Source organism: Oryzias melastigma, linkage group LG14, assembly GCF_002922805.2.
Source record: "Oryzias melastigma strain HK-1 linkage group LG14, ASM292280v2, whole genome shotgun sequence".
NCBI classification, from domain to species: Eukaryota; Metazoa; Chordata; class Actinopteri; order Beloniformes; family Adrianichthyidae; genus Oryzias; species Oryzias melastigma.
Genome location: NC_050525.1, coordinates 18,721,301 through 18,731,533, shown reverse-complemented (window position 1 = coordinate 18,731,533; position 10,233 = coordinate 18,721,301). Strand labels below are relative to the sequence as shown.

Genomic DNA, 10,233 nt, shown 5'->3' with positions numbered 1-10,233 from the left:
ATGCTAGCTCTATAAGCTCGTGCGTGAGCGCAGAATCCAAGCTCTCAGCGACTAGGAGGAAGGCAAGTCAATAGTCCCGCCCACAAACCAGAATTGTGTATTTCTAATGAGCTGAACACTTTTTGTTTCTAGCTAAAAACTTAATAATCATAATAAAAAGATCAACGGGAAAAGAAACAAATAAGCAAGGAAGCACTGGGTCATATTGTTAGACTCTTATGACTTAAGGAATTGAACTCTCAACCTTCCAGTTGCAGGGCAGACACTCTACCACAAGGCCACTGAGCTTTTGAATTGCTCACTGAGTCCCTAAAACACGATTCAAGCATCTCGCACATAGAAAACCGGATAAAGCAAAGTAGAAGACAACTACAAAAATGTACTTTTCATTTTCGTTCTTTAAAAAAATATATTTTTGAAATAATATTTTCGAAATTTTTCTGTCAGTTCTACTGAAAAAAACAAATACATTGTTTTTTGCAAGATTTTAAACAAGAAAAACAAATAATAATAATAATAATAATAAAAACTATTTTTTTTTATAAAGTCAGACAGATTTATCATATGGTCAAATATGGGTTTAACAAATAATTCAGCAACATTTAAAAATGTGTAATTTATTTGTTTTTCCTTTCCATGTCTCATGTAAAATCCTCTTAAAAAACGCGTTTTGTTTTCTTCACAGCACCGTGCTTCCTGACATGAGCAGTAAAAGTCGACAGAAGACCCGCGTGGTGAAGAAGACGGCCAGCCCACTGTTCAACCACACCATGGTGTACGACGGCTTCAGACCGGAGGACCTCAGAGAGATCTGTGTGGAGATCACCGTGTGGGATCAAGACCAGCTGAAGAACTACTACATCGGCGGGCTCAGGCTGGGGCTGGGGACAGGTTCTGCTTCACACAAAAGTAACACAACGTTTGACATGAACGCACAAACACGACAATATTGTGTCTTTGCAGGCAGAAGCTATGAAGTGGACGTGGTTTGGATGGACTCGACCGCACACGAAGTCAATTTATGGAACCGGATGTTGAAATCTGGAGGGGAATGGGTGGAGGAGGTTCTGCCTCTGAGGTTCCTGGCAGGAGCCGCAAACAGCATGTCGAAGTGATGCATGCTGGGATTATTTACTGACGTAACTCAATAAAAACTGAATCGAATTTGTAAAAATTGAAGATTTTTTTTATTCTGACATATTATTTCACAAACATGTATTTTAAAAAATTACTATAACAGTGTAAAAGGAAATTCTATTATTCTATAAAACAATTTTCCTTAATTTTTATCATGTGGTGGAGCCAATATTTAATTAAAGAAATAGAAGTTGGTGTTGCTAAGGACTGAATCTTGGAGATGATGCATATATGATGTTTGTATTTTATATTTCATTGAGTGGAGTTCTGTTCATAAACTGTGGGTCTATCAGAAAGTCATGTCTGGTCAGCAGTCAGAGTATTTTATACCAGGATTTCTCCACCCAAAATTCAAAGATTTCTTTGTCACCACTGAGACATGTACGCACTGAAATGCCGCTCATCTCATTTATTCTTCCTAATTATTATGTTTTCATGATGGATTTCATTAATATAGAAAAGGATTGACAACATAGATTACCTAAAATTAACATCGACATTTTCAATTTATAAAATATTTTTGCTTCGAGATTGTAAACTTCAATCATTTAAATCTCAATTTTTGAACGGATGAGCAGCAACATTTGCTTTTTCTTTTCCCTTTTTTAAGTGAGCTAACAAAAACCTGAATACTTAATAAATTAACAAAAATATCAGGTTTACTGTTGCTAATGCTTTTTTTTTTTTGCAAGAAGCTGACATTGTAAATCAGGCCAAAACAGGATTATTTCTCATCTTTATCAAATAAGCTTTTTTTTTTTGTTGTACGTCTGTGTCAAATTTGGTGACTTTACATTTTATGGTTTTAAAATTCCTCAGCAGAAACTGTAAGTGCATTCAGTTTATTTGGTTTGGAGAAAAAAAATGGAATTAAAGACAAATTTATGTGAATAAACTTTTAATTTTTTGCATAATAACTGTAAAGGATGACTTGTGTACTAACATAATTAACCCCAAATAAAGAGTCTTTCAATATTTTCAGTTTTTGTATTATGTTTTATGATAAAAAGCATTTAAATAAGGGTATATTTATAATGTAGCAATACTGCTGCAATGTGTTTATCACTGCTTATACCAAAGAATCTGTGGTGTTTTTTTCTGTTTTGTGTGCTACTTTCCTTCTCTCTGTGAATGACAAAGTGGTCCACAAACAGAAAAAATCTATGAAGCGTTGCTGTTAGTTTTCCACTAAACTCCAAACATCAACATGTCGACACAATTGGAAATTATTTCAGACGGTAATCGGAAATTTTGAGTCAGCAAAGCAATGAAAATGTTCAAACGATAATCAAACAAGTTATAACATTTGTATTATTTATTAAAAATGTAAATATGTTTATTGATGCTGTTTATTAGATCAACATTCAGTAAATATAATTGTTTTTTTTTAACAGAAGCAAAATGTTTTAGATCCTGGAAAAGTATGTTTTTTGCTACGACTTTAGCTTAGGAGCTACGATTTTCAATCACAATGATCGCCAAAATTGTAACCAAATTAAATAAATAAATAAAACATAAAAACTGAATTAAATTGAATGAAATTAAATTAAATTAAAGCTGGGAATTGGACCTTCTTGCTTGAGGCAAAAATGCCAATCACTACTCCACCGTACAGCCCTACTTTATTATCAAGATTCTGAAAATAATTCAACGACTATGCGTTCATGTGAGAAAGTGATTTGATAAACTCAGCGCTTACCTCTATTTCTGGTGCTCGCCTCATGTGGAAAATCTCTCCGTGACCTCCCAGGTTGTGTCAATGTGCCAGGCTCTTAAACTTATACATCACCTGGAAGTGATGTGAGGATACTCTCTAATTGGATCAGCTGCATGTTGCGCTTGAAACACTTCCCAGTTTAATGGAGTTATCAAGGACCTGTACTGGACACAATTTTTCTCCGTCCGAGCACGAAATGACCCATGAAAGAAAGGTCAAATGGCGGCAAATGCAACACTTTTTCACCCTAAACGGCAGTTAATAGACTCATATATTCACCTTCACATCCTTGACCAATAAAGATGTTTGTTTCTTTTATTATTTTTAAAGAAATGGTACATATTTGAAATAGTTGGGGATTAAATTGTGTTTAGAAAAACATTCAAACTTATTAAGATCCAGGGATTTTTGGAAGAAACAGTAATTTTTAAGAATGTTTGCAGTCACATGCATCAAATTTTAGATAAATCTTTCTATAGGCCTCATTCATGATATATTTACAAAAGAATTTATTCATTATGTAGGGAAAAAAAAGCATCTAATTTGATTTATTTCTACAAATCTTTTTTCGGTCAGTCAGGATTTCCTGTTTGAATGCAGAAAAAAAATGTGATAAATTAGCTGAGATTCTCCCTGAAAAACTGCACTGTGTTTGTGTAATCTTAAACAACAAAGGAGTTGTGGTGTTTTGGACTCATCCATTCAGCTTTGCATTGGACACACCACCATGTGGCACATCTTCTCCAGACGGGAGCAATTTTTAGCTCCATAATCTGAACAACAATGAGGTCACAAACTTTAAATGAGATTAACAGATGCAAGGAAACGTTAGCCAGCACTATCGCCACTCAGATGTATGTTTTTGGGCAGTTTTAATTAAAGGAAATTCATTTTAAAACCAGAAACTTTTTAATTTGTAAAACCTTTTTTTCTTTTTCCAAATTTGCTTTAGTTCCAGAATTAATTTGGGAAGATCTGAGAAAGTTACATAAAATCAATTAGGAAACATGTCTGTGTTGGTCCTCCGACGAGGCTAAAATTATCTCACTCCGGCTGCGTCAGCCTGTACGAGTGGTAAAGGAGTGTATGGCTTTCATTCACTTTAACGAGTTCAGACTGCCTGAGCTGCATCACCTTTGAAAAAGATTAGCCCTGTTGCTCTGGTGAAGGAAATCCAAGCTGGGAACTGGGCTCAGTAAGAGCTCCTGCTCACTGGGAATACAAGCGGGCCTCTTTGCTCACAAATGAAGGCAGTCATCAAGGTCAAAATCTGCAACTCAGATCTACACCAGGGTGGCTCCAGCAATCAGGTACCAGGAGGGCTTTACAAAACAAATGTTCAACATTTTTACAGATTTATCCTAAAAGGCAAGGATTGAGTTACGGGAGTGGCTGAGGATTTAAAGCTGATTGTGTAGCAGGAATTGTGATGTTTAGTTTGTGGTGCTTTTTTAAAGATCATAATGCTCAGAGTCCGTCTTTGAGCTGCAGCTTGCAGATTGTTGTGTTAGATAACTGCTTTTATTTTTTAACTCCTGGTCTAAACCGTGACAGTTTGGTTGAATTTTACATGTGCCCCACAGAGGTGCTGTGATTGACAAAAACGTGTACTTTTTCTCCGTAGAAAGTCACTTTACGCCTTATTTCCTGTTTCAGAGACACAATAACACTCAGTGTTAGCTGTCACTTCAACAAGGACATAGAGTTTATGCAGCTATTATGCTCTGCTAAGACTGTAAGATGTTTGTGATTTTAATCTTCTTGTTTGAAAGTTAAAGGGACCAAGGTTGCCAGATAGAGTCATGGTTTTCCAGCCCAAAAAAAGTTATCTAAAAACTGCAAGACTCCACAAAAAATGCCCAGTAATTAGCATTTCGTTGTGACTTCTCATCTTGACTGACAGTCCTACAAGACCTTTTTTTTACGTTTATAATTTTTGCAGTCAAATCCAATCTCAATTCCGTGGTGCAGTGGAAGGGCAGTTGACTCCTGATCAGAAGATTGTGGGTTCAATTTCCGCCTTGTCCACCCATGTCTCGAAGTGTCCTTGGGCAAGACACTGAACCCCAAATTGCCTCTGGTGGGAGGTTGGCGCCAGTGTGTGTGAAAGGGTCTGTGACTGTAAAGCACCTTGGGTCTTCATATACAAAAAAAAATTGTCTTGGGTAAGACCCAATGGAGTTGGCCCATGACTTCCCAGTCAGGGTGGACACTGTTCCACTTGGCCACTGGGTTTTCAGTAGTAAAGGTCCTTTAAAGTTACCAAAAATCTTTGATAAATATCACCATGCCCCAAAATGTGTCCTCACAAAATAAGTATTGTTGAAGTCCATGAAATTCCGTCTTGCTGCTGAAGGGAAATCGTAGATTTTATTATAAATTCAGATCAGTGGAATTTGTTGAGTTTGTTGCTTCTGCCGTCTGTCAATATACACATTTTTTTTAAGTCAGAACCCTGTAAAAAATAAATCCATGACTGCATTTTATCAGATTTACTGATAAACGTAGATATCAGGTCCGTTCATGGGATAAATGGGACTATTTTAATTAAAAAGCACGAAGGTTTACAACACACTTAAAAGGTTTAACGAAATGTTCCTGGATAAGGTTTCTCTATTTCTTTCTAGAGCACATAACGTCTTTACAAACTTTCAAACAGTTGCTGATTTTAGACTAAAGATGTACATTTTATCTGAAATACATATAGAACAGGAAACATTTTTTGAATCGCTTCTTAACTTTTTGATTGATCATCATTCTTAGTCAAGAACTGGTGGTGGGATTTTTTGTTGTTTTTTTTTTTTTTTTTTAGATAACCAAGATTTTCCAGACCAAATGATGTGTAACAATAAATTATATGTGAACATGCACAATCAAAGTCTTAGTTTCACAGTAAATCACCAGTTTGAACAAATAATTGTCTTAAAATTGTACTGTTTACATTTTGAATATTAAGACAATAGAAACTTTTGATTTTTGAGGCTGATTTTTCTTAGTTGATATTAAAATATAAGAAGTGTCTCCAACACACAGACAAGAGGATAAATTCATAAATATCACTCTTCAACTGCTTTAAAACTCAGCTGTCCATGTCATCACACAAACATCCTTTCAACACATCACACCTGTTCTACAGCGACAGATTATCTACAAAATACTTCTCCTGACCTATTAATCCTTCCATAATCATACATGTATCTACACCGGCACGTTCCCTCAGATCTTCCCTCTTGTTACAGCTCTGGAGCTCCCTTACCCCTCACCTCCAAAATATTGGCTCATTCCTTCACTTCACTAGAGATCAACTAGAATGAAAATGGCATTTTTTGTGTTTTTACATGTTCTTGTGCCATTTTTGTGATGATTGAGGACATGTTTAAAGACAATTAAGCTCAAAATTTCTTTACTCAAATTTCTGTGAATCAGAAGAAAAAAAAAACAATGCCATTTGAAAAAGAGCTTATTTGTGATTTAGAAAATACACTTGGCAGACCACAAGCCCCTTGCTACACTCTGCAACAGGGAGGGGAAGGGGGCGGGGATGCTCCAAGCCATTAGTCCCACCCACCACCGGGAGACAAATTGTAATGAATTACTTTCATTCTCCTAGAATGCCCCGCCCCCATAATTCCTGGCCACTGAGGGAGGAGATCTTTGCTCACGTGAATGAGGGCCACCTTGGGTTCCAACAAATAATGTGTTGTTATTGTCAGTAAATAGTTGTCCTCTTACACAATGATGGGATCATGTTGCAAACTTTTCCTAGTTTGTTTTTCTGAATATTTTTACTATCTTCTGATAATCGGTTCTCCAAAAAGTCCATCCAAAAGTTCCTAAAATAGAATTAGATAAAAGCCGATTTTCTGCACTAGAAATACATTCTTGCCGTCTCAGAGTCTGGTCAGTAAGACAATGACTACACAACCTGCTTATTTTTTTGTTTTTGACTGTTTTAAACCCGCCAGCACAAAGCTGCAGGCTTTAATCATCTCCACCTCTAACCTTGGATGATATGCAGCTTAATGCAGCCTGCTAAGTACGCTCAGTGTAAGCTTTGATCACACACTGCACAAGACTTCAATGGCAGACAAGTTGCCTGACAGCGGCTTGTGAATTACTGTACCTTAATACACTGGATGCACGCACAGCTGCCGTCCTGACCGAGGGAATCTAAAAATGGACCAGAAAAGTTTGAATGTCCTCTTTTAATCCTGTTGCAATAAAAGCGTAATCTTTAATATAAGTGCAAACATTATGTTGTGAGCTATAATTGACCACAGAATGCTTTAGATGTATATGTGGTTACCATGCAGGTTGAGATGACTGCAAATCTTGCAAATCTTAAAGACGATTTACCTGAATGTTTAGTGCTTCAGTGGATGTTAAACGAAAGCCTGCACATTTTTTTCATGCTGCGTGTAGGAAAATGTTTGTGAAGGGAAATAACTTTTTAAAACTTGATTGTGGTTTGCATGCAGCTCACACAAAGCTTAAAAGGCAATAATGTGCACATCAAAGCTGAGCCCCTGAATGAGTGTTGCATCACAGTCATGACTGAGGAACATTTCTGCTCTGTTAGCACAAAGTCTTCTTTTTGCTGTGTCATAAGGGGCCAAACACACCTGCAAGCTGGAGATATAGGAGACAGAGACCGATTGGTTGCTTGTCAAATACTTTCATTTTGTTCTTGAAAAAGCTGCTTTTAGAGGTAAAAACTTACGTCTGTGACCGATAACACGTCTGCACACGTAAACAGCTGCAAATGGTGAAGAAACAGGAAAAACTACAGTTGAGTTAATCTCAGAACTAAAAGCCCACACCTGTTAGAGTTTTACCACAAGTTTGAAACGAGTTCAAAATAAACCCACACGCTTGCAGATCAGTTGAGAAGTGATGTACAACACAGAGTGCCAGTAAGCAGTCCACAATGACTCACCCATCCGCCTTTGACTCTGGCCCACGACACACAAATAACCTACAAGGAAGAAATCTCAATGAAAGCTAAGTTAACAAGTAAAACAGACATATGATGCAGTGTCCAAAAATGAGGCACTTCAATAAAAATTGTGTTTTTAGTGTTTTTAACGTATTCTTGTGGCATTTTTCCAATGATGGAAAACATTAATAAAGAAAATAATTTCTTCATTCAATTTGTTGAGAATCCGCTTGTAGCAGAGACATTCCATTCTGATGCATCCACTTATAGACAAACGAGTGCCTCTTGGCATCATTGCAACAGTACTTTGATTCAAGAAAAACTCTTCACTCTATGTTTGTAAAAATTGACTGAAAAACACTCAAAAATAAATGAAGGACAGTATGGTTTTAGAACAAAAAGAAACACAACAGCAGCTGTAATCGATGCCATTGAAGAAATTAAAAAGATTTAGACAACAAAAATCATGCAGCTGGTATATTATTGACTTCAAAAAAGCTCTAGATCATACAGTACATAAATTAGACCAATATGGAATACGAGGAATAGCATGGAAGTGGATACAAAGTTATCTAACAGGAAGGATACAGCATTGATCAATATGCTTCAAGTAATCTAGAAATTTCATGTGGTGTGCCTCAGGGCTCCGTATCATCTAATATCATCCGTAATATCTAAAATATTCTCCTTTAAGCTGTCCAGAACCGACACCAATCAGAGGAGTAAGCCATCTGAACTTTAGTAACAGCAACATATTCCAAAATCAAAATGAGCAACCTCCCTTTTGCAACAACAGCAGGTCGTGGCCTTAAGACTTTAAAGGTCTCATTATTATTCACCCAGCTGCAAACTGCTGAAGGCCTCTATTTGATTAAATCAGGATGAACGCTGTAGCATGACTAAGCGACTCTGTGGAGGTTTTTCCCAAGCCACTGGTGCTGCTACAGCGTCTTTCTGCAGCTGTGATTAATCTGGATCTGAGTTTGCGCAGGTGTTCAAAGCTGCAGTCACAGCAGCAGATTGAGTTTGAGCATGCTCGTAATTTTGTCTCCTGCAGATGGGGGGCAAGCAAAAACGAATCAGGCTACAAGTCCTCTGCATCGACTGGAGGGTGCTGTATAAATAGGAAGGCATGCAAATATCAGCAGAACCCGGCTAAAACTTGAAAAGTACTTTCATCTATCTTTGGTCAGTGCAGCTGCAGAGTCGGAATGTGGTTGAATTGGATAAATTCTCATGTGCCAGCAGATTACATGAGTTGCATAACTGAAAAATAGCAAACAACAAACTAAATATGTATCTGAATAATACTTATGCAAAAACGTACACTTAAATAAATAAGCTTGTGTGACAAAAACGACATTAGACATGCAGAACTATATATATTTAAAGTACAAAGCCGCTGCAGATATTGTCATACATCAATAAAATACCGTAATTGAAACTTTTTTGTAAACTAGAATAATACAAAATTCAAATAATTTAATTCGAACTAAGCAAGAAATATTTTAGCCACTTAGGAATAGGGATTCTTTGAAGAAATATGTTTACCATTGGCAGAAAATATTTGTGATGAACTATCGTTTTCTTTTTCCACATAAATAGCAGCCAGGTGGCACCTGGCAGTAAAAATGTTGATAAGTATTGAACTGATCCAAGAACTATAATTTTGTTTGAAAAGTCAATGAAACTGTTCCATCCCGAACTCCACTAAAAGCTGCATTTCTTCATATGACCACTGGAGGGTGGTTTCATAAGGGAGTATTTTCTAGTTTTGAAAACTGGAATTTTTAGATGTGTATTACTGTTCCTTCTGGTTTGTGCATAACTATATATTTAAAAATATATATATTTCCAGATGGGTGGATCAATAAATTGAATCAACAAACCTTTACTTTACTTTACTTTATTTTGTCCTGATAAATTACCATTTTTTGGTTAGATGTGAGCACTACTGAGTGAATTTTGTGAGTTTTATTTCTGCCACACTGAATCTTATAGGTGACCTGAACTAGTATCTTGGCATTTAGATAGATCTTAGCTTTGGTAAACATTTTAAAAGTTCTTGATTGGTAATAATGTTATCATATGTTAAAGTCTGAGTTCACATGCTTACTATAATGTCAAGTAAACTAATGACAGTGGTCCTAACAGTCTGTTGTGTACAACATGACCACTGTCAGGAGTCAGAGCTCTGACTCCCCCTCTGGGCACCAGCGGGAACAGTCACCAGAGTACTTACTGCACTTCATCTCCCAGAAGCCCCAGCCCACAGTTCCTGGTTCCTGCTCAGCTGTCTCCAATCAGACAATCACCCACCTGCTTCTTAAGTAGCACACAGAGCCACACTCACTGTGAAGTATTTGTGCGTGTCACCCTGCCTGCAGTACTGAGTGTTTATACATAGACATGATTTTCTCTCTCTCTGACCCTTCTCTTCCTC

General features: G+C 36.8%; 2 protein-coding genes and 1 long non-coding RNA gene across 6 annotated transcripts in view; 2 read left to right on the top strand and 1 right to left on the bottom strand.

Moving 5' to 3' along the window:
- The window catches only part of LOC112141850 (synaptotagmin-like protein 2), an 18,251-nt gene extending 16,139 nt beyond the window's left edge, over positions 1 to 2,112 (top strand). For all 3 annotated transcript variants that reach the window (XM_024265039.2, XM_036215126.1, XM_024265019.2), the window contains exons 15-16: positions 686 to 891; positions 964 to 2,112. In XM_024265039.2, coding sequence (XP_024120807.1) covers positions 686 to 891; positions 964 to 1,115 — 358 coding nt within the window. In that variant the 3' untranslated portion in view covers positions 1,116 to 2,112. The remainder of the gene's footprint in view (positions 1 to 685; positions 892 to 963) is intronic.
- Positions 1 to 7,830, bottom strand: part of LOC112141862 — an 18,698-nt gene extending 10,868 nt beyond the window's left edge. Inside the window, exons 1-2 of the long non-coding RNA XR_002918479.2 lie at positions 7,791 to 7,830; positions 6,978 to 7,024 (exon numbers count right to left, since the gene is read on the bottom strand). This is a non-coding gene — a long non-coding RNA (uncharacterized LOC112141862). The remainder of the gene's footprint in view (positions 1 to 6,977; positions 7,025 to 7,790) is intronic.
- The window catches only part of dlg2 (discs, large homolog 2 (Drosophila)), a 42,768-nt gene continuing 36,597 nt past the window's right edge, over positions 4,063 to 10,233 (top strand). Inside the window, exon 1 of one of the 2 annotated variants that reach the window (XM_024266492.2) lies at positions 4,063 to 4,164. In XM_024266492.2, the coding sequence (XP_024122260.1) occupies positions 4,099 to 4,164 (66 nt within the window). In that variant the 5' untranslated portion in view covers positions 4,063 to 4,098. The remainder of the gene's footprint in view (positions 4,165 to 10,233) is intronic. The other variant, XM_024266491.2, reaches the window with a different exon arrangement.